The sequence below is a fragment of the Xiphophorus couchianus genome, chromosome 22 (genome assembly GCF_001444195.1).
Source record: "Xiphophorus couchianus chromosome 22, X_couchianus-1.0, whole genome shotgun sequence".
NCBI lineage: Eukaryota > Metazoa > Chordata > Actinopteri > Cyprinodontiformes > Poeciliidae > Xiphophorus > Xiphophorus couchianus.
Window position 1 is genome coordinate 25,185,394 of NC_040249.1, and position 26,043 is coordinate 25,211,436.

A 26,043-nucleotide genomic window follows, 5' to 3' on the forward strand; every position below is an offset into this window, starting at 1 on the left:
AATTACTGAATTATAATTTAATTTTGTCTTAAAATCTGATCAGAACCAGAAACTGATTCTTCCATCAATAGGATTATCTGCAGGATCAATAATCAATAATCACGTTATCTATCCAGGTGTCTACCTGATGATGTCATCGCTGTGGCCCAGGTAGAACCGCTGGCTGTGCTCGCGGCTGTTGTAGACCACGCCCACTCCGGCCACGAAGTAGACCAGCTCCTTCCCGGCCGTGTAGAACAGGTTGTTCCGGCACTGGTGGCCCCGGTACCCGTAGACCCAGTCCAGTCTGAGGCGGCAGCCCGGGGCGCTGCGCTCCGACATGCCGGCCCGGCCCTGCTGGTTCTGGTTCTGGTTCTGGGTGTGACTCTGGATCTGGACCGGATGAAGAGTTCTGTCAGTGAAGATGGTTCTGGTTCTGGTTCTAGTGAAAAAGTTTCCTCTTATTCTTCACCATGTTTCACTTAAATCAGATTAAAGTTCGGAGGAGAAAGAAGGAGGAAGTGGATCGTCTCGGAACCAGAACCGAGGTCCAGTCTGGCTCCTCCAGTCATGGTAAACGGGTCAGGTTCTGGACGGAAACAAACTTCTGATCTGAAGCCAGAGGAAGTTCTGGAGCATCATCTTCATCCTCCTCATCAAATCAACTTTTTCCTGAATCAGAGGAATTCCGGTTTTCCTGTTTCCCGTCCAGATTCCTGATCCTGGAAATATAATCCCACTGCGGGATAATCCTCATCCTCTCCCCCAGCGGCGCTCGCTCCTCCCGGATCCCGGCTCACATCCTCCCCACCGGGGAACCGGAGCAGAAAATCACCCACGGAGCCCCGGAGGCGGCGGCTGTCCGCCGGGAACCACCGGAGCGACCGGCAGCGGCACAGACCAACGTTTAATCCCCGCAGATGGAGCACGCTGAGCGGGCAGAGGAGCAGAGCAGCACCCGGAGATGAGCGCTGGTTCCCGGCCTGAGGAGCGCATCGCCCCGCTGCTGCCGCGCCCTGAGAGCCGCAGCCGGACCGCAGCTCGGATCCGGACCGTAGGTTCTGGTCCGGTGGAGACCCTCCCTGAGCGGACTGATGGAGAGCTGGTGGGCTCGCTGACGGGCACGCGCCTTCAGAGGCACGCACGCGCGCACATCCGGTTGTTAAAAATAAAAGTAAAAAAAATAATTTTTAATTAAAAAATCCTGCAGGTTCGAGAAAAACACAACTAAAAAAAATAAAACCTGTAATTATTGCAAGAGTTTATGAATTAGTTAAAAAATAACTAGGAGGTTTTGTATTATTATTTAAATTTTTATTTAACCTTTTTCTTGAATCACATGCAGCTATTTTTTTAAAATAAACTTCTAAAAACGAAAGGGAAAAAATATTTTACCAGGCAAAAAACCAAAAAGAAACATTAATTTTCTAACAGTAAATTATTTCGGTTTCAGTTATTTATTACGTATTTTCTGGACTATAAAGCGCACCTCATTATGAGACGCAACTACAAAGTTCGTTTTTAAAAACTGGAAACGTTCATATATAAGCCGCACCGGGCTACCAGCCGCTGGGATCTCCGCCGCTCGCCCTTTGCTGCGTCTCCAACGCCGAACCATCATTTCGTTCACGCTGAGCTAAAAATCTGAATCATATCAACTTCCTCCCCTGGGATGAGTTTGAGAAAATTTCTCCGTCCTTCCTGCTGCTAGCATGAGTTTGTTCTAAATGAAAATCAGCGCTTTCTTCTTTGACTTCCAATGATTCACTTCCTGCTGCAGAGCCCCCTGGTGGTTGAAGAAAAAGCCGCACCGGGCTAAAGCCGCCTGGTCCAAAAGTAACGGCTTATAGTCCGGAAAACGTTTTTGCCTAATTACCATTTAAATATTTTATTTAACCAAACTAAGTTTAAAATAACAAAAATATATCAAATAAATGAATCATATTTTAAATGATGATTTTATTTATTAAAATCTAAAAAGTTTCCAACCCAACCTGAGGACAAATAACGGCCCTGCCTGATAAATTAAGAGTTAATTTCATTTTAAACGTCCAGGCCTGATTGCAGAGAATTAAGAGTGAAACTGAAGCTGGAAGAGCAACAAATGAAAACAGGGAGAGGAAACGTTCTGTGGACTGAAGAGACGGATTTTCTGGAAGGTTTTGGTGTAAAGCGAACCCAACATTCAGAACCAGAACATTTTACCTACAGCCAGACATGGTGGTGGCAGAGTGGTGATCTGGGCTGCTGTGCTGCTTCAGGTTCTGGATGAATCCTATTTGAGTTCTGGTTTCTAACAGAAACTCCTGGAGGAAAACATTCAGATCAACCAGAACTCAGAAAGTCCAAACATTAACGGCTCAAACACAGAAATGAAGGATCTGAAGTGATCTAGTCCGGAGTCAAACTCCAGGCCTCCAGTCTCTGTCCTGCAGGTTTTAGATGAGCCTCAGGTACAAAACGCTGGAATGAAACGGCCTCATCACCTCCTGGTGCGGACCGGTTCTCCAGAACCTTAATGACCTCATTATTCTGTTCAGGTGCTGCAGCAGAGACTCATCTAAACGTTGCAGGACAGCGGCCCTCCAGGACTGGAGTTTGACACCTGTGGTCTAGTCAAAGCCCAGAGCTGATCTTGATTGAGCACGACCTTAAAAAAATCCGGCCTCTTGTCCGTTTTTGTTCTTTAATCAAATTATTTCAAAACATTTAGTCTTTTTCAGGTTCTACTTGTCTGACAGTCACATGAACAGTTTACTAGATGTGAAAAAGAACTAAAGAATCATTATTAACCCGAACAGAACCGGAACCGTCCACCGGCTGAAGGTTCGGATTAAATTCTGATGCTTTACGTCAACTGACGAACCTTTACTTTGAAAGGCCAGATTGTGGCTGCAACACCTGCGCGCGCAGATACTAAACAGCAGGACGCAGTGCATGATGGGAGTAAACTACAAGTGAACTACAAGTCCAGCCGGTGGCCGGCAGGAGGCGCTGTGCGCCGAGCGGGCAGAGAAGCAACAGAATCAAAATTCAAATGAATCAGATTATTAAAAACATTTAATCCTGTTTTTATTATCAGTGTAAACAAGGTGACAAATTATCTGATTTTAATATTTGAAATATAAAAAAGTTTTGATTTTGTTTTAATTGATCAAAAACAAAAAAGCAAAGAAATTAAATTTAAAACTAATTTTTCATGTTTGATCCGAGTCAAAATTTACTAAAAATTATCTGCTGATGTTTCAGAGAATTAAATTATTTCTTCCTGCTGTGATGTCATAATTAATAAATTCTCAGGTCATCAGATTAAATTAAATCAGATTAAATGATAACAGGAAGTTTTCATTTGGGTGAAACTAAATTAAGTCTAAAAGTGTTTTTTTTATTTAATGTAAACATTTATATGTGTTGGGTTAAAAAATAGAAAAGAACCTTTAATGAGCATTTCTATCAGGTTAAGCTTTGGACTTTGACTAGGCCATCCCAACACGTTAATTCTTCTTTCTGTTGTCGATCAGCTGTTTGGTTTCGGTGAGGTCAGGGCCGTCTGACCTGACAGGTCTAAGGTGTACTTACTTACTTACTTACTTGCTTGGTGCCGTTCCTTCCTGCTCCTCTGAGTTGAACCCAGGAACCAAACGGAGTTTCTTAGTTTTAAAAGCTTTTAATGGCTTTTTGCACAGATGTAACAGGGGGAGAGAAATCTACAGTGCAGATCCAACTAGCAGTGACCCCCGGTCCGCATCACACCCACCTATGACCTATGACCCCCACCCACCTACCCCAACGTTGTGCAGAATGGAGAAATATCTGGTTACTATGGTTACAGTGACAGAGAAATGCACAGTATTTATCAAACTGCCAGATTTTAGCACAAAATAATAAAAAATGAAGCAGCCCCCCCCCCAAAATAATGATTGACCTTTGACCTGTTCGGCCTCATTCCTGCTGCTTTACACCAACTCTATTCAGGCTGTACGGAACTCCATTAATGACAAAATCACTGAAACAAACGTCAAACATTTAGGCCCAAACATTCAAATCTAATAACTTTTCTTCTTGATCAGTTTGTAGTTTTTAGAGGAAAATCTGGTAATCAGCCATTTTAGGCCTGAAACCATCAGCTGCTGCCTGAAGCGCCCCCTGCAGGCCGGAGAACCGCTTCTCTGTGAGATTCTTCCAAAGAGTCTTTTTCATAGAAAAAATATTCTCCCACCACCAACCAGAAATCCAAAATGTATAATTTTCTAACAAACATGAACATTCTTCATTTGGAAACATGTTTTAAAAATCATCAATGTTATGGTGGTTACTATGGAAATCTGAGGAAATAATTTTGATTGTTATCAAATTAACTGTTTTATAATGTGGACCATAAATCACATCCCACACAAAAACATGTTAAAACGAGCAGAATTGTGGGAAACTGAGTCAATAAGTGATTTTAATGTTGCATCTTTTTCCACATCTGATCAATTTGACATTTTAAATGAGTGACTTTTGTCATGAATGAAGCTCCGTACGGAAGCGTCCACACGAAGCTCCAACAGGTTTCACTTTAAACGACGGAGCTGAAGCCAACGAGCGACATTCACTTCCAGACATAAAGAATCCACTGAACAGCTTAAAGTTACTTTATAGAACATCTTCAAACTCCAGACTAATAAACCTCAGACTGATTAACTCTGAGACACAAAACTAAACAAAGGTCAGAGGTTAATGTTTCAGAAATAAAGTAGAAAAGAAACCTGACTGATTGTTGGAAAACTGATTAAACATTCGGTTTCCTCCTTCATACAGAAATCACTGAAGCTTATCACGGTTGGTCATAATATTAGTACTAATATAAGTGAAGAAATTAAACACAAGTTTATTTTAAACAGTTTGTTATACACAAGTTATACATACAGATGAAGCAGGGCCGGGTGGCGCTCACGCTGCTGCAGGAATTAGACGGCCCCGAGCAGCTGCTTAGCCCGGTTTAGCCCAGTTTAGCCCAGGCTGAGCAGCAGCATGCGGGTCCGGAGCGGATCCGGAGCGGACCCCGCCCTGCTCCAGGTTCCCCTCTACACAGGGATACACGGCATCTTGCAAAGACAAGGCCTCGCAGAAACGGCTGAGGATGGAGCCAGACCGGAGCGAGCGACGACGTCCAGGAGAACCGGGAGCGTAAACACGAGAAGCTGGACGACGAGAGACAGCAGGAAGGAAAACGGAGCGGGAGTTCCTCCAGGCGGTGATCGTATCCGTAGGACAGCAGCTGCCGACACGCTGGCGGTGGTTCTGTCCCTCCTAGCAACGGTTCCCGCCGCGCCGCAGCTGAGCGGGAACTCTGGGCCACCGGACGGCTGAGAGGCACAGAGTGGAGAGTTTTGGCTCGGAGCTGGCATGCTGGAGTCACGCTTTGAGAGGAAGAGGAGGAGGAGGAAGGAAGGCTGTTTGGGATCAGGAAATGTTAGGAATCATCATCAGGATGGACTAAAGAGACAGATCTACATTCTGAGCTTCAGCTGCTAGGAGCTGGATGAACGAGGACAACGAGGAGAGACCCCAAACAGCCGCGGGACGGGAGGAGAGGAAGAGGAGAGGAGCGTCTACTTCTTCTTGCTGAACAGGCTGAAGCGTTTCTCCTTGTCTTTCTCCCGTTTTCCCGGGCTGGACTCGGCGGTGGAGGCCGCCACGGTGGCCGGCAGCGTCTGGGCGCGTGCGGCGGGGGCCGGCGTGCTGTGGCTGCTGGGCGTCACTTCCACCCTGGAGCCCGCGGCCGCCACGATGGCCGAGATCCAGGAGTTCATCTCCTCCTGGAGGAAAGAAGGGAAGTCACTCAAAAACAGGCTTTTAGTTTAGCGTAACCTGTTTAACAACCCAACAGTCACTGAACAGCTCAGGTTTCCAGGGAGTTTGTTCCAGACCTGAGGAGAAACTAAATGGCCTCACCTTTAGTGAGTTAGTCTGGACTAACGTGGAGTTAGTCTGGACCCCGGTGGGAACAAGGTTTATATGTGACTAGATATTAAAGCGTCTCATAGAGCCCAGTTAGCCCAGTTCAAGAGAAACCAGAGACCAGTAGATTATCCGTTTCCTGGTGTTGGTCAGGACTCTGGCTGCAGCTCATTTAGCTGCTGTGGGTTTTATGTCTCATTTAGACGGAAAACTCTTGATTCTGTTTAAGCTGATCTAGCAGGAAAAATAACGTTCATGTGAAAACAGAATATTGGTAACGAACAAGTCTCACTTTATGAATTACTGATCAGAGGGAGGGCTGAGGAACTGACCGACTAAAAATCACCAAAACTGAAAGTATTCCCAGTTTTCCAGAACCAGGCGGTCCGACCCAGTAGTCCTGTCTGTCAGAGGAAAAACATTTTCCTCCAGATGGAAGAACAAGTTAAATACGATGTGAAGGAGTTTTAGTTTGCTACTTACGTCGTCTTTGGCTTGGAAGAGATACTCGTTCCCGTCAGTGAGCCTGCGGAGCGTCAGACATGAAGGTCAGGATTCACAGAGGGAAAAACAACGACTGCAGAAACTTTCAGCTGCAGCAGGAATATCTGATTTATCTCAAATGTGACGTTTAAATTTCATCACCAATCCAGTGAAAGTTTTTCTGAACATGCAGAGAGCAGATTGGTTACCAGGCGACACGACTGCAGCGTTTTGTAATTCTGTGATCATCCCTGTATTTTTTCATGCTGAAGCATAAATTGAGTTTATTGTAAAGAAACTGCAAACAGTCAGAAAGGGTTTGGGCTTTAAGTGATGCCTACTCCCACCAACAGGTGGCAGCGTTTCCCCTGCTGCCTCGGCCGACTTCATGCTAAACCATCATGTTTTAAGTTCTTAACGATGTTTCTGTCAGATCTGGGTTTTATTTTATTTCCCATCTTTTCTCTCCTTTATATAAACCCTGAATTTAAAAAATCACTAAATTCTTTGCAAATATTTCTAAAAATATCACAATCATGAAATCTTGGAGGAGCTGGTTGGACACATGAAGAGACTTTCATCACCATGTGGAGGAGAAACTTCATCATTAAAACTCCAGATTTCAGGGAATCTGCTGAATTTATTATCACAGCTCCATCAAACTGGTTTATTTGGTTTATCCAGCTGAATTAAAAGCATTTTATTCTGATCCCTCATTATGGATCAAACTTCCCTTTTGCATTAATAGATGTTAAACCTGAAGGTTCTGCTTTCTGCTGCTCCTGTGAGTCTCTGCAGATTTAAACTCGTTCCTTGTTTTATTGGTTTCATTCTGATGTTTTCTGAGCTTCATCTTTAATAACTGCTGTATGAAACATGAAGATGTAAACATGTTTGTTTTACAGACGGATGAAATGAAACATGGAGTCTGAACATTTCCTCACCTGCCTTGTTATTGACACTGTTCTCTTTTTAAACCAGAGATATGAGAAGTTCAGCTATAAACAGGTTATGATGCAGATTTTATTACATTTAAAGTCTCTTAAAGGGAATAAATAAATACATTTGCAGCTGAGTATCTCCCACTGATCAGTGATGATGATAATTGTTGGTTTCATTAATGTGACTCTGAAACTCACTTGAGCTTGAAGACGTGTTTCTTCTTCTTGTAGTCGAGCGCCACCTCGCACAGCGCCTCCTTCAGGCTGACGGGGATCTCGCTGTGGTAGGGGACGCCCTGCGCCGCGCTCTTCTGGTCCTTATAGAAACCCATCTCCTGCTGGTTGATCACACAGAACACGTTGTGCCAGGACCTGAGGAGACAGAATCAGAACCGGGTACACGCCCGGGCTCAGAACCAGAACCAGGACCGGGTACAGATCTGGGCTCAGAACCAGAACTTTTTCCTGTTCATCGTTCTGCTGATGATATTCAGGTTTATCAGAGCAGCTTGTTTAATATGTTGAAAGTTTTTTAAACATATTCTGAATGCTGGATGTGTTTTTATAGATTATTAATTTATAGATTAGAAATCTGTCGTCAGTGTAAAAATAATCTGTAAAAGTTTCCTCCAGAGAACCAGCTGATCTCAGTCGTCCTGCAGCTTAACGGGTTTTTGGGTTAAATAATGTTTAAAGTTGACAGAACATTTGAAAACATGGTTTGGTAATTATGTGTTATTATTAACTAAACCTAAACGTCTTAAAAAGATAAACATTAAAAACAATTAAAATGTGTGTACCTGTTGGAGGCCTTCTTGTTGTGACCCTCCCACTCGTGTTTGCGGTGCAGGAAGGCCTCCAGCAGAGAGGTGGCGCCGTCCTGCTGGCTCTTAGCCGGCAGCGTCGCCGCCTGGCTGGGCTTGGCCTTACGGGCGGCGCCGGGCGACCCCGCGGGGCTGCGCTCCGACACCCCGTTCACCGCCTCGTCCACGTTCTCCTGCAACCAGAGGGGCAGAGTCAACGCGGCGCGGTGGAGAGGTCACAGGGGTCACAGAGGTCACAGCAGCTGCAGATCAGTCAGTATAGCATCAACATGCAGAGCAGAAAACAATCACAGGCTGGGAAGACGCTAAAGATGCCAATGCTAACAGAGATGCTAATGCTAACATAGGCGCTATGCTAGCAGATGAACCTGGAGCAACTAAAGAAATCCCGTCCATTCCTTAGGAAGATCTGACAATAAATATTAAATAAGGAAAATAAACCTGAACGAGGATCAAAAAACGTCACAAAAATATAAAACTTTAGTTTAAAACTTGACTGAAATTCAAACTGATTAATAAAACCAATTCTGATCATTAGTCAGCACGTTACTCGCTGAAAGAAACTTTTAGAAATTATGTAAAAATGTAAAATTTTAAATGAAATCAAATCCTGAATGAAAGCAGAGATTTCTCAGCAGATAGAAACCAGACGGCCTGCAGCTGGAGATCCTGAAAAGGGAAATTCAAACTAATTCTCCAAACATTTCATTTATCCATGATGTTTACTGGACTTTCTAATGGGAACAACTCTGGGTTTGATTCATTTCCACCACCAGGAGGCGCTAAAATCAGCCATTCAGACAGAAAACAAAAATGACTAAACAATAAAACTTTATTCCTCTGGTTCAGGCCAGCAGCTGCGTTTCCATTAAACCAAAACTGATCAAACGCATTAAAATCAATCTGAATATTGGAAAACGTTTCCACAGCTGTTCTCTAAAACCGCCGACTCGTTTCCTCAAAACGCCGCAAGACGCCTCCTGATTGGCTGACGCCAACTTTCATCACTTCCTACCAACAACAGACCAACTTCCTGCTGCCCTCTGACCCGGAACCGGATCAGTCCCGTCATTCCCAGCCTCAATCTGGACTTCATCATCATCATCATCATCATCATCATCATCATGGCGTCCTGATCAAAGCAGATCAAAGCTTTATTATTCTGAGGTCACATGCACTGATCTCTGGTTCATGCTGGATCACTGCAACACATCCCACAGCATGATGGCGCCACCACCAGGTCGCTCAGCGTTAGAGAAGCGGCGGCGCGGCAGAGGAAGGTCACATCAAACCATCTCAAACAATCAACCAGTAAATTGCTTGGAAGTCAAACTGGGAGCTGTGGTGAGGACTGATTGGTTTGTTTCCACTCCACTCCAAACGAAGGTCATTACCCTGTCACAGACGGAGATTAGGGTCCAGTCAAAGGCCGGAGGATCCTGGGAGCTTTGGGAGGCGGTCTGGAGAGGTCCTGGGAGGTTTTACTGGGAGAACTGGGTTCCTGACCCTGAGCTCCATCAACCAATAGGAACCAGGTCCAGAAAACTTTTACTTCTTGAATGTGATTCAAACTGATGGAAACTTTTTACTGAACTGCATCACAGACTGAGGAACTAAACTTTTCAAAATAAAATTTATGGGTTTGAAAATTCTGAGTTTGATGAAAATATTAATTCTGTTGAGTTTTTAATATTTCAAACCGTTTTACAGTGAATGTCAGGTGAGATGATCAGATATGATCTATAATCTGATTCCTGATTTATTTCTGTCATTAATCTGTGGAACCAAAAATTAGTAAAATATAATTTAAAATTTTATTTAATGGTGATTTTAATCTTTATCATAAAACAGGAATTAATCATTACATTAAAATATATTTAAACATTAAATCTAAAGAGCATCTGTTGGTTTCAAACTGAAACTGTTTAGAAATGATTCAGAACCAGAACCGGGTTCTGATCCAGAACCTGCAGCTGAAACACTAAGCATTGTTGACCTCTGACCTCCAGGAGGAGGAAGCGTCCACTGATGGAGCAACAATCAACCAGAGACAGAAACATGGATGAGACACGAGGACAGACAAACCAGGACGGGTCAGAGAGGACACTGGTTCTGACTGGGTTTATTGGGAATGTGTTAGTCTGGAGACGGACGGACAGCGAGACAAAGCAAGAGACAGAAAGACATGATGCAAATAAAAACAACTGAAAATACAGAGACAGGCAACCATCCACTCACACCGAGGGACACTGGGAGACAGAGTGGGACACTGGGAACACTGGGGACAGAATGGGACTGAATGGTGTGAAATGATCGATATATTGATGGACATGTGAAGAAATGAGTAAAAGTTTAAAGTTTTCATCTTTTTTAGTCATAAATCCTGTAAATCTGATGAATTTATATTTTTTTCACTTCAGAAATAAATAAATATGAGAAAACGTCGAGTAAAGCCGCAGCAGAGGATCCGGTTCTGCTGAACCGTCCCATAATTCAGAATATTATTATATAACAAGCAACAACGTTAATTATTGACTTCATTTGTAAACAAATGTTATTTCAGACAAACAGCTGGATGTCACTTAAAGGGCCAGTTCCCATTTTTAGCTTCGTCGGATCAAAACGGTGAGAAATAAACAGATTAAAGTGAGAAAACGTTTCAGGAAGATTAACGGGATTACAGAGTTATTTTCTGAACTTAATGAACTGAAACTAAACTGAACTGAATCAAAGTTGAGTTTTGATTCAGTTCAGAGGAACTGAAGGTTCAAAAGTCTCAGAGGATGATGAAGATGAAGATGTGTGTAGGATCACTGAGCGTTAGAGACATGATGACGTGTGGCGATGCAGACGCTGATTAACACGCCAGGAACCACTAACCTTTCAAAATAAAAGCACAAAAGTAATAATGATTTTAAAATGTCAATCTTTTACAAACTAATCATTTAAAAAGTTATTGATTATATTTTATATTGAATTCTAAACATATCTGTCTTTATTTTGATGATTTATCAGGTAAATAATTGAACTAAATCCTTTTAATATATTTTATTTAAGACGACAAGAACAAGAAATCAGATTTCCTGATAATTAGTTGATTTTCTACATTTAGTTTTGCAGGATGAATCTGAGCTGAGCCCTGCGAGGCGTTCAGGTGTTCATGTTCTGCGAGGCGTTCAGGTGTTCATGTTCCACAGCGTGAGTTTGTAAATGATGACGTAAACGAGCAGAGCCATTAGCAGCTGAGGGGAGAGGATGGCGGGCGGGTCGAGCTGAGGGAGACAGGAGGAAGAGGAGGACAGGGATGAAGATGTGTGTGTGTGTGTGTGTGTGTGTGGGGGGGGTTTTGGTCCCAAACCAGACGCTCACAGTCGCACTCACACCACACTGACATCACTTCCCGTTCACATGGTAGCACCTTTAACATTTGTCAGAGTAAAACAGGAATGCTGTTTCCAGGAAGTATACAGGACCCAAAACGTTTAAATAATTAGACACAGCCAAGGAGACAAACTCAGCGCTAAAAACATGAGCTAATGCTAAAAACATGAGCTAATGCTAAAAACATGAGCTAAAGCTAAAAACATGAGCTAATGCTAAAGCTAAAGTTACAGAGTCTGGGAATGGAAATGCATTTTGAAGGAATGATTGCTCTGCAGTAAAATTGATCCATAATGTCCTAAATAAAGTGAATATTGTCGTCTGGATGTTTTATATTCTGATCTGTTAAAGTTTCCTCTGATCTCTGACAGGAAGTAGCAGGTGATGCACTTCCTGCTGGGCTGACTGCAAATGATCCATTAGAAGTGAAATCCAGGCGACACAGAGGAGTGCTGAGTGTTTCTGCAGACTGCGGTGTGTGTGTGTGTGTGTGTGTGTGTGTGTGTGTGTGTGTGTGGGTGTGTGTGTGTGTGTGTGTGTGTGTGTGTGATCATGTCTGAGGCCGACTCCGTGCTGCAGCAGCTGCAGCAGCTGCGATGGCCCTGCGGCTCTGCAGGGAGCTGCTGTATGTCTGGTAGGCAGGAGAGCGGTAACTAACCCGGGGCGACTCCTGGTCAGACGGCAGCCCGTTCTGGGACACCGGCTCGCCCTCCCTGCAGAAACACACACACACACACACACACACACACACACACACACACACACAGATATTAACACACTGGAACGGTTCCTGCTTCACAGAGTCTAAACTAAACTAAACCTTCAGGTTGGTGATAATTTACTGAAACAAAATCTCTTATTTGTTAAAGTAAAACATTAAAACTTCAGATTTTTATTCTAATTTAGCTGGTTAACTCTGATGTGAAATAATGATCAAACCATTTAGGTCTTTTTTTTTTAAAGAGTAAATGTCCCAGTTTCCCTCCCAGTTCTCCCAGTTCTCACCTGCTCTGGGCTGCAGCCTCAGCAGCCTCTGCCGGCTGCCTCTTCCTCTCCTCTTCCTCTTGCCTTCTTCTCACTTCCAGTAACTCCATCTGGACAGAGAAGCAGACAGAGCGTCCGGTTCTGGTTCCGAGTGTCTGGTTCTGGTCCGGTCCGGCAGCCCTCACCGTGGTCAGCCTCTCCAGCGCGGCGAAGCGTTCCTCCCAGGTGGCGGCGGACTTCTCGAAGGCCTCGTGGCGTTTGATGAGCTTCTCCACCTCGTCCACGCTCTGGCCCATCTCCCGGCTGGACAGGTACGGCTCCTGGCCCAGGAGCCACGCCTCCGCCACGCCCGCGTCCCGCGAGAACTGGTGCACCTCCAGCACTGGGGACAGAACCGGGGGTCAGAACCGGGCCGGGCCCGTCGGAACCGGCGGAACGGGTCGGGCGCCTCACCCAGCCTCAGCCACTCCCAGCGGTCCTCCCACTTATCGATCATCTCTTTCCTCTTATCCGTCAGCTGGAGCAACTTCTCCTTGATCTGCAGCAGGAAACACAAAACACAGTGAGCAACTGGGATGACTGGGACGACTGGGAATCCATCCACAGAGGTTTAATCTGTCTTAGAGCATTGAGCTTTAGAGGAGGTCAAAGGTCATCCACACAGACCAACAAACTGCTGAGTTAGATCAACAGTTACTGGAGTGTTACTGGCTGCAGACTGGTTGTACTGGTTGGAGGAGAAACCAGTAAACAGAGTTCATACTGGAGTCCATATGGTCGCTGGAGATCAGAGACTTTAGACAGAAATGTCCTGATCCAGGATGGTTCCAGGAACCCAGAACAGAACCGGGCCTGACCCGGTTAACTCTGGTTCTATAAACTCCTACAAACTGAAAACCAGCAGAAACCCTGAGATCCAGTAAACCCAGAGCGACACCAACTGGTTTAGAGCCAGAACTGATCAAACACTGATCAACATTTTGAAACGAAGATTCAGACGATTGAGAAAAAGTAACGTTTGTTTCTGGTTTCTGAATTATCGACTGTATGAAGTTTAATTTATGACTTTGTATTTTATAATGTAAAGAACTTTGAACCACCTTGTTGCTGAAATGAGCTCACAATTAAACCTGATTGATTGATTGATTGATTGGGTTCAGTCAAACACTACTATTGTCATAGCAGGTCTTTTTAAGTGATTTTAATTGTTTTACATTAAAATCACTTTTAATCTGAAGTAATTTTGATTACTTCAAAATCAATATTTTGAAGTAATCAAAATTACTTCAAATACAAGCGGCCGAAATGGGTTTTCTCCGTAGGGTGGCTGGGCTCTCCCTTAGAGAGAGAAGCTCAGTCATCAGGGAGGGACTCAGAGTAGAGCCGCTGCTCCTTCACATCGAGAGGAGCCAGTTGAGGCTCGGGCATCTGGTCAGGATGCCTCCTGGACGCCTCCCTGGTGAGGTGCTCCGGGCACGTCCCACCGGGGGAGGGAGGGATGGTGGGTGGGTGGGTGGATGGATGGATGGATGGAGGTAATTTTGATTAAAGGAACATAAATTTAGTTAAACATTAATTGCGGTTTTACTGTAATTTGCTGAATAGTTTTTTGTCCACAGAAATAAAAATCTGAACCTGAAATCTAAAGTTTAGTTTTACAGTGCAGAACGATTTTTATATTTAATAAAGACGGATATCAGAAGCTGCTTCCTGTTCCTATCAGCCAGCAGGTGGCGCTGTCTACCTCCTCTACAGCGTAGTGCTGTCCAGCAGGTGGCGCTGCCTACCTCCTCTGCAGCGTAGTGCTTCCTGGCCAGCAGCGCCTTGCCCAGCTCGATGCAGGCCGTGAAGCTGTCGTTTCGGGCGTCGATCTCTGCCTTGATGCCCTGGTGGTTGTTCATCAGCAGCTCCACCGACGACACGTCCCTGCGGGCGCAGCGGCAGAGGTCAGAGGTCGGCGGGCCCGGCCGCATGCCTCCGGGCAGAGCGGCTCCTACCTGGGCTTCTCCTGGGCCTCGATGAGCCGGATGACGTCGTCCATCCACAGCATCAGGTCCCGCACCATGCTGAAGAACCGGAACTTATCGGCCGTGTCCAGCAGCTTGGAGCGCCGGGCCTCCGCCGCCTCCAGGAGGTTCTTCCAGGCCTCCAGCACCTGCAGGGACAGACGGAGACATGAGGGCCGGCTGGACGGCAAGGGGAGGGAATGAGGGGGACATGAGGGACATGGAGGACATGGAGGACGCGGCGGACATGTCTGCGGACAGAGGGAGGGAACCAGCTTCAACCAGCGCCGTCGTCGTGCAGCAGAAGCTCTGAGCAGAAAACAAGCAGCTAGCTAACGTTAGCCTACTGAGGCTAAACAGGAAGTGATGTCACTGGATCCACCTGAATTAAAGCTGATTCTGTCCCGTCAGCATCACTGAGACTAAAGTCCAGCTGTGACCTCCGGAACCGGATCCAACCAGAACCAGAACCTGAACGGCTCTTAAAGCTACAGAACTTTATGAAAAATATTTTTTTCCATATTTGCTGTAACAGTTTTTTATGAGACAATCTGTGTAAATATTAATCTCCCTCCTTCTCCCAGCGCCCAACTAGAAACAACCAATCAGAGCCTGGGGGCGGGTCTTAGTGCTGTCAATCACCCTACACTTCCCCCTTGTTCTCTGCTACACTGCAGTCATCATGAATGCTAATACTAGTTAGCATAGCCACTGATGAAGGTGGATAAACAATTTCGTATTTAAGTTGTTGCTCTGCCATTAACATCTTTAACAGCACGCACACAAGGATGACTGACAGCACTAAGCCCCGCCTCCTGGCTCTGATTGGTTGATTTTCTTCAGTGAGGAAATCTGATCTTTTCACAGATTCGGCCTCATAATCTGTTATGTGACAGTTTGAACTGTAAAAACATATTTTTAATAAAGTCAAATCGTTTAGCTTCAATGTTTCTGACCGGGTGATGAAGGGTGATGAAGAGGAGGCTGTAACCATGGAGCCTCCTCCGCAGCTTCACTGTCCGTTCACCTTGTTACTGCAGGAACGTTTGTTTTCAGCTTCTCAGCAGCCCAGCCGGGTGGAGAAGACCGAGACAAACGATCCCAGATTGAGACGAGCTCAGCCAGAGCGACTAAAATGTTTCTGAGCTCATTTTAGTCCACAGAGGAAGAGGAGGAGAGGAAGAGCAGCCAAGTGATGCAAAGCCAGAGGGGGCGGAGTCTCACCTCTCCCTTTCTCTTCTGGGCTCACAGGGCGAAACGCAGGGAGACACACAGGGACGGTCAAAACACAGCAGCAACACGCTAACATGCTAACACGCTAACACGTTGGCCTGAATAACCAGAACCAGCAGAGTCCAGACGGGTCGGATCCAGGAAACACCAGCCTGGCATAAACATGGAGGTGAAACTACGGCTCCTCTGGTGGGACAAAACTCAGAATAACTTAGAATAATCTGACGGCTGCAGCATAATCTGACATTCACAACATTTACTCAGCAGGAAAATAATCCCATGTTCACAAATTAAACAATTTAAAATAAACGAAACCATTAGATGCTAAATAATCATCTTTAGAGGAACTTATTGAATAGCTCCACGTTCCCTGGGGAAGGAAAATGACGCGACACCGAGGAAGTTTGGAAGTTTAACTGGAACAGCAAAAGGGTTTCCATGGCAACCATGCACAGCTATCTACATGCTAACTAGTTTACTTTAACTAGACCGCTGATGTTAGGTCAGATGAGCCTGAATCGTTCTGTCCGGGTCAGAACCAAAGGATGAGGATGTTCAGCCCACTGCAGGGTAAAGTGGAGGCTCCATGGTGCTGAGGGTTAATGAGACCTGGATCATCATGTAGACCAGAACCAGAACCAGGACCTGGACCAGAACCAGAACCAGAACCAGGACCCAGTGCAGATAAAGTCTGGGCCTGAGACGAGGCTGATTCAGTAAATCTGTTAATTATTTCTGTCATCAGACGATTTAATGGATAAATAATTTTCAGTGGATTTAAACTAAAATCTTGAGGAACATTTTGCTTTAATGCTGGACGTTTAAATTAAATCCAGTTAAACTGTTGATGTGATCATGAACTCAGGCTCATCAGACGTAAAACCAGCAGATTAAAACCACAACGACGGTTTAATCAGCAGGAAGAGGAAATGTTCCCACAGCAGGTCGGAGCTCCGACCTGGGAACCGGGTCAGGAGGAACCTCAAGGCCTCTCCCAGTGAGACTGGGAATCATTTCCTAAACCAGTTTAAACCTGAACCAGAAACTGGAGCTGGAGCTTCAGGAAACGGTTAAATCCAAAGAGATTTCAGAAAAAGTTAAAGCAAGATGGTCAGAACTACAGCGACTCGGGTTCAGGAGGAGAACTGATGACATATTGATCAGGAGGAGAACTGATGACATATTGATCATTAAATATTGATCAAGAAATGGAATGTTTTTAATTAATATTCACCATTTTACCAGTTTTGTGTTCAGGAGTCAAACTGTAGTAAGGATCAGTTATTTACAGCATTTTGACCTTTCCCTGTGTGATGTCACAGTGTGTGAGGAGGAACATTTAAAGGGCCGGTATCATATAAAATCAACATTTTCTATCCTTCCTTCCTGTTTTAAAGTTTTTCCCTCATCAGAATCAAACCTGCAGTGTTGCTTTGATTCTTTCATGTTTGAGGAATCCTTTAGTCTCCATGGCAACCATTCAGCTGCAAAACACCTGGGCGGACCTAGCCCCGCCTCCAAGGCACAGCTCCTCCCTCTCAGCTCCTCCAGACTAGACAGCAGCAATTAGCAAACAGCTGCTGAGTTCATTACAGGAGCTGCTGCTCAGAGCGACACTGGTAAAAACATTAAAGGGTTAATAGAGGAGCCATGTTGGACGACTTCCTGGGGGCGGAGCTTCAGAGAGAGCAGGAGCTTCTTAAAGAGACAGAGGCCCAATTTCAAGGCGATAAATCAGGAAGTTACATTTATTTTAAATTATATTTAATATTACAACAACTGAAGGTAACAGTTACTAGATTGTCCCTCTATGCCTGGAAAACACGACACCGGCCCTTTAAACCCTGGCTCTGGTACAGTTAAAGTAATCTGTGCTACTGAGGCTTTTTCAGGCCTGTGGAGGAGCTGATGTGATGTGAGAGCAGCAGCCGTGCAGCATGCGTTGCGCTGAGAGCAGCAGCGGCGCTGTCTCTTTAAGACATCTCAGACTCTCTGGTCTAATGAGGGAGCAGAGTGCTGGCGTCTCACCTCTCCTTCTCTCTTCTGGATGTCGTCGGCTTTGTCTCCAGCGTACGCCGACTGCAGACGGACGGCGTCTTCCTGCAGCTGCCGGACCTGCAGGACAAACCGGTCTGAGCTCAACAAACTCCTTCATGTTTCTACTTTACTAACAGGTTGGGTGAGGGTTATCTAGACGCCAGGTTCTCTGGACGCCAGGTCCTCCGGGCGCCAGGTTCTCTGGACGCCAGGTCCTCCGGGCGCCAGGTTCTCTGGACGCCAGGTCCTCCGGGCGCCATGCTCCCTAGCTGCCAGGCTCCCTGGCTCCAGCGTACCTGCGTGCCCAGCGCCTGGATGTCGTGCTCGAAGGTGGTGTGCATCCTCTGCAGCGTCTCCACGGTGTTCTGGTCGCGGCCCAGCTCCTCCGGCAGCTTCTTGTGTTTGTCCAGGATGCGGTGCAGGATCTCCTTGGCGTCGTGGTAGAACTTGTGCAGCTCGTAGGAGGCGGCCAGGATCTGCGTGCGCGTGTCGATGAGCTCCAGCAGGTCGGCCCAGGCCTCGTTCAGCCCGTCCTTCCACTCGGCGATGGTGGCCGCGTCGCCGTGGCCCGCGTTGATCAGCTCATCCGCCAGCTTGTTGACGCCGTCGACGCGCTCCTGACCGATGTTCCCCGTGTCGCGGGCGAACTCTCGGAAACGCTCCTGCAGCATCTGAAAGGTCAGAGGTCAACAGGATGAAGCAGTAGATCATATTCCACATTAATACTCATGTTTCCACATTAAAATGTTTAGTTTAAAACACTAAAGAAATGCTGTTAAATTTGTTTTGCTTTGATTCTAACAATGAAAGTTAAAAAAGTTTCAGAGAAAATGATTTAAACATCTTGATTGTTTTGTTCTTGATGGTTGTTTAAATGTTGCTCAAATATCAGACACATTCACAGACTTTTTATAAATCAAAGAAAAACCAATAAAAACTCATGAAAACAGTTTAACATTCAATAGTTAACAAAGCTCAAGAAATGTTAAAAAACTTTCAAAATATCTTATTCTAGCTAAAATGGAGGAAAATCTCCTGGTTTCCGTTTCTATTTCAATATTTTTGTGATAAATGAATCATTTTCAGTTGTACAGACGATTAAATTAACTTTTAAAACAGTAAAATATTAAGTTTATCAGAAGGAAACCTCAGACTGCAGCAGTTTAGGTTTCATTTGTCAGCAGAGCTGGTCTCTCACCGTGACGTGCTCGTAGTCCTGGCCCAGCTCGTGCGACCCGGCCACCACCTCCCTCTCGGCGATCCACTGCTCCAGGTCGTCCACCTCCCGGTTCAGCTGGAACAGACGGAAACGTTCGTCCAGCTTCCCGCGCCGCTCCTCCGCCAGGTCCTTCAGCCCCGCGTACAGCTTGTCCACCTGCGACTGCCGCATGCCGATGCGCTCGCTGCGGAGGGACGACACGGGGTCAGGGTTCGCTCTGCAGGGGGCGGGGCTAACGAGCGGCCTCACCTGTCGGGGTGTCCTGCGGCCACCAGGCCCCGGCTGGTGCTGGACAGCTGATGGACGGCGTCGGCGTAATCCTCCACCGCCTGCTCCAGGATCTGATGCTTTTTCAGCATGGCCACCGAGCTCTGCTCATCCTGGACAGGGGTCAGAGGTCAGAGGGGCTGATCAGAGGTCAGACAGCATGCTGAACCCGGTCAGAGGTCAGACCGAGTCCTCTCTGCTGAACCGAGCCGCCAGAACTCAGCGACGCCCAGAAGGAACCGAAACCAGAACAAGGAAGTGAAAGGAAAAGAGAAAGACGGGAAATTTACCGAAAATTTAAAAGCAAACAAAGAAGAAACAAAATCTGGAGAAACGGAAAAAATAAAGAAAAAATGTTAAAAAGATTCAAGAAAAGGATGAAAAATAAAGAAAAAAAGGATCTGGAGGAAAATAAATCATCTAGAAATAAATAGATCTACAGCTACCTATCTAGATAGATAAATAGATCTATATCTGTATAACAGTAAATCACTAGCTCTATAGATATAGCTCCATAGATCTATATCTGTCAGTGAGTCATTAGCTCTATATATATAGATCTATATCTGTCAGTGAGTCATTAGCTCTATATATATAGATCTATATCTGTCAGTGAGTCATTAGCTCTATATATATAGCTCTATATCTGTCAGTGAGTCATTAGCTCTATAGATATAGATCTATATCTGTCAGTGAGTCATTAGCTCTATATATAGCTCTATATCTGTCAGTAAGTCATTAGCTCTATAGATATAGATCTATATCTGTCAGTGAGTCATTAGCTCTATATATATAGATCTATATCTGTCAGTGAGTCATTAGCTCTATATATATAGCTCTATAGATCTATGTCTGGTACCAGGAAGTGTTTTCTGGCTCCGCCCACCTTGGCCTTCTCCTCAGACATCATGTACAGCTCCTGTTCGCTCATCCAGGCCTCGGCCTCCGCAGCATCAAAGTAGTACTGCTGGGCCTCGTGGGCCTCGCTGAGGCGGGAATGCCGGTTCTCCGTCTCCTTCCGGATCCGCTCCCACAGCGCCTGCAGCTCGGTGAGCCTCTGCCGGATCGGCTCGGCCGTGGGGCTGCCGGCCCGCAGGACCTGCTGGCTGCGCTCAAAGATGTCGTCAAAACGAGGCTGGTGGCCCTGGATCTCCTTCTGCAGCGTCTGCAGGGAGGCAGGACACACACACACACACACACACACACACACACACACACACACACACACACACACACACTCTGGGTCAGTATGGGTTCAGCTCACTGCATCATGTTTCCTGTAGTTTCCTGTTAAACTCTGTAGATGTGCTACAGGAGTCGTGTTTCATCTGTTCAGGTTGTTATTAAATGTTTCCTGGTGAGAGGTCAAAGGTTACCTGGTTCTTCTTGATGAGCAGCTGCACCGTCTGCAGGTTGTGTCCGTGGTCGGTGGACGTGGCCAGAGGCAGCCGCTCCTCCACCCACAGCTGCACACAGAGCAGGAGGTCAGAAACATCCAATCTGGTTTCCATAGAAACTAAGAACCAATCAGCCGCCAGTAAACACAAAACAATGAGCATTTATACAGAGAATTAAATAAAAACAGATATAATCACCATGATGATACAGCACTGCCCTGAATCCATTCACCTCATTTGATAGAATCATATTTTCTTAAAGGTTAAAGTAAATCGACTCTTTGATCCACTAGAAATAAAACTTATTAAAAGTTCTGACTTTTTTTATTATTAAAAAAATCTCAGATCCTCTCAAATTATAAATGTCTCTTTGTTTATAAATGTGCAATATTAATGGTAAAATACTGTATTTTAAACATAACTTACAGAACAAACTGCTTCACATCATTTAATACCAGAGCTGATTATTATTTATAGATTGAATAGATTAATAAAACGACAAGCTGAAAGCTGGAAACAATCTGGAGAAGAAGAAAATATGATCAGCTGCATGTCAGACGATCCTCCAGCCTGATGATTTATAAATTTAATAACTTCGTTAAAAACAGATTTTATTGCTGTTCGATGTTGCAGACATGAAGCAGAACCTTAAACAGAAACTTTACTGTGACCTGCTTTACAAATCGGCTGCAGAAATACAATAAATAACTGCAAAAGGTTCTGCTGGGTATAACCTGACGGTTTAATGAAACCAGAACCACCAGAACCATCAGAACCATGGGGTCCAGACTGACAGCAGCGGTTCTCTCTAAAGTGAAACTCTGATATCAAACTTTACTGTAAACTCGGTTCTTCTTCTATGAAAACAGAAGTAGTTGCAGCTTTTATGTTTGTTCCTGGTTTTATGTTGATAAAGTGAACCGGGAAATGAACAGAACCAGAACCAGAACAGGAACTGTGGACTCACGATCTCGTCCTCCACGTCTCGGTTGAACTGGTGGATCTCGCGAGACGCCATCAGGTTGTCGCGCCTCATCTTGAGCGGCGCCAGCAGCGTCTGGAACTTGTTCTCCACGGTGATCCGCTTCCCGTCCACCTCGTCAGAACCTTTCCCCTCCTGGCTCAGCGCCTGCGACTGCTTCTGCAGCTCCTCCACCTCCTTCTGACGCACCTCCACCTGGCTCTCCAGCATCTGCAGGAGGAGGAGCACAGGGAAGCTCCATCAGCTGCTCTGTTTTAGGACCAACAGCGTTAAACTCTCTGCTCAGCGTCTGACCTGGAGAACCAGAGTCGTCCTCCATCAGATCCTCAGTCCAACCAGACGATACGTGAGGAAGAGAGGAGTGTGAATTATGTAACCGCAGGTTCTGCTCACCAATTTAAAGGAGCAGCAGAACCAATGATTGATAGATCTATTGATAAACGATTTGATAAAATGCATAAATCGTTTACTAAAGTTTTATGATCTACTGGGGAAATTTAACATGAAGAAACATGATGAATATTAAAGACGTATTGATGTAGATACTGAAAACGTTCTAGATCTGTTATCAGTGACCATGTGCCAATCTATTCAGCATAACTCTATGCTTTATGAACAACATCATGGTTTATTACTGGGATCCAAACTTTCTGTCGTGAGTCTGAGCCCAATCTGTGTTATTAATCTATAAATATCACTTAGATAATTAACTTTTCAATAATATTATAATTTATTGATTGTGTCTGTAGAGTTAAAAGCTCCTCTGATCACATTTCCATTGATCCGTCATCAGGTCCTCTGGGTTTGGCATAAATCAAAATGGCTGAAGCCTAAACCTTCCAATCACAACAATGTCAGTTTATTGATTATCTGATCTGATATCTGATCAAAGAACAGATGATGGAGATCTAAAGAGTCACGATCTATCGTCAGCATCAAAGAAAGCCTCTAAATCTCTGCTGTACTGGTTTAACTGGTCTGACTGGTTTACCTGCTGCTTCTTCAGCATGATGTTGACGGAGGTCAGGTCTTTGCCGAAGTCGTCGGACTGCAGCTGGCTGTCCAGGCCGGTCAGCCACTTGTCCAGGTCGGCGCAGCTCTGGGTGAAAAGCTCGGCCTTGTTGGCGTCAAACAGACACTTGGCCTTGGTCTGGGTGGTCGACTCAAGGTCGTCCCACATGACCTTTAGGGACGCCAGCTTCTCCTTCACCATGGCCTCCGTCTCTGGCTTCTCTGCCATCAGCGCCTGGCCGTCCTGCAGCACAACCACCACACAGAGCAAGATAAGCTAGCCTAAAGTTAGCATTAGCTGAGCTTTAAGATAAGCTAGTTTATAGTTACCATTAGCTGAACTTTAACATAAGCTAGCCTAACGTTAGCATTAGCTGAGATTTAAGATAAACTAGCTTAAAGTTAGCATTAGCTTAAGTTAGACAAGATAAGCTAGCTTAGAGTTCAGTTAGGGTTAGCGTAGATAAGGATAGAAAACCATAAGCTAATTGACATCAAGCTAAGCTAGAAGCAGCTCTTTGCAGTGTAGCTTATAAAATATTATCTTTGTATGGAGGAACTTTAAGGATTATGTTTATACTCAATACTTTTATTAAAACATGTTTTCTCACTGGAATAAAGGAAGCTTTAAATGATTAATTTCGGTGAGAGCTGTTTCCTAAAGCTAGCTGAGCGTGATCTAAACCATGTTCTGTGATTTTCTTGCTGAAAGCTTGATTTAAGCCACGCTGAGCGTTTCCCTCCTGACCTTTTCGATCTTGTCCAGCCACTCCTTATTGGACTGCAGCTCGGCCATGAAGGCCTGGTGCTTCAGCCACTTGCTGTGCAGGTTCCTGGCCTCGTCGTACGTCATGTCCTGAGCCGTCAGCATCTTCTCGTTGATCCACAGGGACAGCTGGGGACAGAGACACACTGAGTGTCCAAACCAGACAACCCGCCCGTCTGCAAACCGTCTGTGACCTTTCACCGCCGGGCCTGACCTCTTGGCAGTCCTGCAGGAACTTCTGCAGGTCCCTGTTGTCCTTCAGCCTGCTCAGCAGATCCTTCGCCGCCTGCCGGTTCTTCTTGTGTCTGAGACGAAACATCAGAACTGAGTCAAGCTTCATGGCAGACGTCCCAACCTGCCCACAGATTAATCAACACGTTTCATCTGAAGAGCAGGCAGGATCTGTGCTACCTCTGGTCGATGGAGTCCACCTTCTCCTGGATGCGCTCGCCGTTAATGTTGCCGTCGGCGACCAGGCGGCGCCCGGTGTCGACCACGCCGCTGATCTTTTCCTCGTTTGCGTCCATGGTGGTCATGAAGTCCTCCTGCTTCTTGATGGCGGCCTCGGCGGCCTCCAGGGTGGTGGGCATCTCGGTGTGGGCCAGGACGTACTCCTGAGCCGAACACACAGCAGAACTCAGACCAGTTAATATTAATGTTATTATTAACACTAGACTACTCTGCTTCTTCTTCTCTTGTATTTTCATGGCGGTTGACCAACATCTGACGGCTCAGAGGTTCTAGTGCTACTATGTTCTTCCTAAAATGCTAGTTCTTTTTAGCAAACTAAAAACAGTTTTATATTTTTTTATTCATTCCTGATTGCGACAGACTAACCTCTGAGACATTTTTAATCCTGAACATTGAGTATAATTTTCTGTTTTCCTTGAATGAACATTTTACTGACCCAGAGGTCATCCACCAGCAGGGGGCAGCACCTTCCTCTTAATGACCCTGAACTTGTTTTATCAAAGTGGCTGATAACCAGAGGTTGAATGGACTTGGTCCAACAGGTGTTTTTTACCAGGTAAGGGTTGGGTGTTGTGTGACATCATCAGCGTTGGTTACCGGGGCGGAGTAGCAGGTGTGACATCATCATCGTCATCATCGGCGGTGGTTACCTGGTTGTTGAGGAAGGCCTCGGCCTGCTTGGTGTCCCTCAGGAACAGCTGGTAGGCGTGGGACTGGGACAGCAGGCTCTGCCGGTTCTCCCACATCTTGTGCAGCTCGTTCCAGCCGGTGTCGAGCGCCTGCAGCCGCTGCCGCAGGAACATGTACTGGGCGTCCGTCTGGCCCTGCGTCACCATGTCCCCCATGTCCCTCATCTTCTGGTAGTCCTCCTCGTAGTTGCGGATCTCGTTCTTGATGTTCTCGTGCTGGGCCAGCAGCTTCTCGGCCTCGGCCAGCGCGTTGGGCTTGTCCTCCGAGGCGATGGCCGTCTGAGTGCGGGACAGCCACGACTGGAAGTCGTCCAGCTCCCGCAGGAACTGCTGCAGCTTGCTGGCCTCGCCCAGAGACTCCTCGCGGTTCTTCAGCGTCCCCTAGAGGCAGACCGGGACAGACGGCTCAACGTTAAACACACAGATTCATCCGCAACGCTTAACACGCTAATATCACAGATCGCTGATTAATAACATCACATATTTTGACCTAAAGGTCTCTCTATCACGGACGGTTAGTTGGCTCAAAGTAACCCTTTGCAGTGCCGCAGTATGCAGACTGGTACCGCGGTCAACGATGTCACAAAGCAGAGTGGAACGATGAGGTGACAGGGTTTCCTGACAGATCAGAGCCATGATAGAAGGAGGAGTAAATATCCACCAAAAAAACTTCTTCTGACTTTAAAGGTCAAACATTTTGTTTTGCTGAAACTGAGATTAATCTCAAAATTTCAGGTTTTTTCTTGCAAATTTTCAACTGTTCAAACTGTTTTTTTCTTGAAAATTCTTGATTAATCTAAAAAATTCAGAGGTTTTGGAAAATTGACTATTTTTCCTTCTTATCTACAACGACCCTAACATGACATTGTGCAGTCAGACTGGGAGCTCAGCTGTTAGCGTTCAGAGGCTGCAGGCCGTTTGAATCCGTCTTCGGTTCTTTAGCCTCACGTCTTTCTAACCGTCTAACTGTCAGATTACTGTCAAATAAAAGTTGTCCATTGTGATGGACGTTTGGATAAAACCAGGGTTTTATGTATTTACTGTAACGGTGAATTATCCTTCCATCGCAGCAGAACCAGTTTATTGAAACATTTAATTACATTTCAAATCGTCCTGAAAATGACGATTGAAAATGACGCAGAGCGTTTGCAGAGACGACCTCTGACCTTCATGTCGTCCCAGACGGCGGTGATCTCGGCCAGCCGGCCCCTGATGGCGCCGGCCTGCTCCGGGTGTTCGCTGGCCAGGCGCTCCGCCTCCTTGTCCAGGTCCGTCAGCTTGTCCTCGATGGCGGCCAGGTCGCGCTCCATGCCGGTCAGCTTCCTCTGCAGCGCCATGACCCCGGCCAGGTCGTTGCCCAGCTCCTGGGTCGACTCGATCACCTGCAACACAGAGCGGCCCGCTGAGGTTCTGCCGGCGGCCCGGTT

General features: G+C 45.8%; 2 protein-coding genes across 4 annotated transcripts in view; both read right to left on the minus strand.

Annotated features, from left to right (window-relative positions):
- The window catches only part of LOC114137869 (echinoderm microtubule-associated protein-like 6), a gene marked incomplete at its 3' end in the record, with an annotated part of 13,616 nt that extends 12,494 nt beyond the window's left edge, over nucleotides 1–1,122 (minus strand). Inside the window, exon 1 of the mRNA XM_028006702.1 lies at nucleotides 125–1,122. Coding sequence (XP_027862503.1) covers nucleotides 125–321 — 197 coding nt within the window. The remainder of the gene's footprint in view (nucleotides 1–124) is intronic.
- A 2,508-nt stretch (nucleotides 1,123–3,630) lies between these two features.
- Nucleotides 3,631–26,043, minus strand: part of LOC114138004 (spectrin beta chain, non-erythrocytic 1) — an 82,262-nt gene continuing 59,849 nt past the window's right edge. For 2 of the 3 annotated variants that reach the window (XM_028006952.1, XM_028006951.1), the window contains 23 exons: nucleotides 25,783–25,998; nucleotides 24,578–24,997; nucleotides 23,868–24,070; nucleotides 23,671–23,761; nucleotides 23,439–23,585; nucleotides 22,671–22,934; nucleotides 21,665–21,889; nucleotides 20,677–20,766; nucleotides 20,187–20,465; nucleotides 19,283–19,413; nucleotides 19,013–19,217; nucleotides 18,111–18,485; nucleotides 17,806–17,892; nucleotides 14,536–14,693; nucleotides 14,326–14,464; nucleotides 12,992–13,076; nucleotides 12,724–12,920; nucleotides 12,560–12,648; nucleotides 12,213–12,267; nucleotides 8,150–8,346; nucleotides 7,548–7,721; nucleotides 6,409–6,451; nucleotides 3,631–5,783 (listed from right to left, as the gene is read on the minus strand). In XM_028006952.1, coding sequence (XP_027862753.1) covers nucleotides 5,577–5,783; nucleotides 6,409–6,451; nucleotides 7,548–7,721; nucleotides 8,150–8,346; nucleotides 12,213–12,267; nucleotides 12,560–12,648; nucleotides 12,724–12,920; nucleotides 12,992–13,076; nucleotides 14,326–14,464; nucleotides 14,536–14,693; nucleotides 17,806–17,892; nucleotides 18,111–18,485; nucleotides 19,013–19,217; nucleotides 19,283–19,413; nucleotides 20,187–20,465; nucleotides 20,677–20,766; nucleotides 21,665–21,889; nucleotides 22,671–22,934; nucleotides 23,439–23,585; nucleotides 23,671–23,761; nucleotides 23,868–24,070; nucleotides 24,578–24,997; nucleotides 25,783–25,998 — 4,077 coding nt within the window. In that variant the 3' untranslated portion in view covers nucleotides 3,631–5,576. Of the gene's footprint in view, nucleotides 5,784–6,408; nucleotides 6,452–7,547; nucleotides 7,722–8,149; nucleotides 8,347–10,258; nucleotides 11,446–12,212; nucleotides 12,268–12,559; nucleotides 12,649–12,723; nucleotides 12,921–12,991; nucleotides 13,077–14,325; nucleotides 14,465–14,535; nucleotides 14,694–17,805; nucleotides 17,893–18,110; nucleotides 18,486–19,012; nucleotides 19,218–19,282; nucleotides 19,414–20,186; nucleotides 20,466–20,676; nucleotides 20,767–21,664; nucleotides 21,890–22,670; nucleotides 22,935–23,438; nucleotides 23,586–23,670; nucleotides 23,762–23,867; nucleotides 24,071–24,577; nucleotides 24,998–25,782; nucleotides 25,999–26,043 lie in introns of those variants that run through there. The other variant, XM_028006953.1, reaches the window with a different exon arrangement.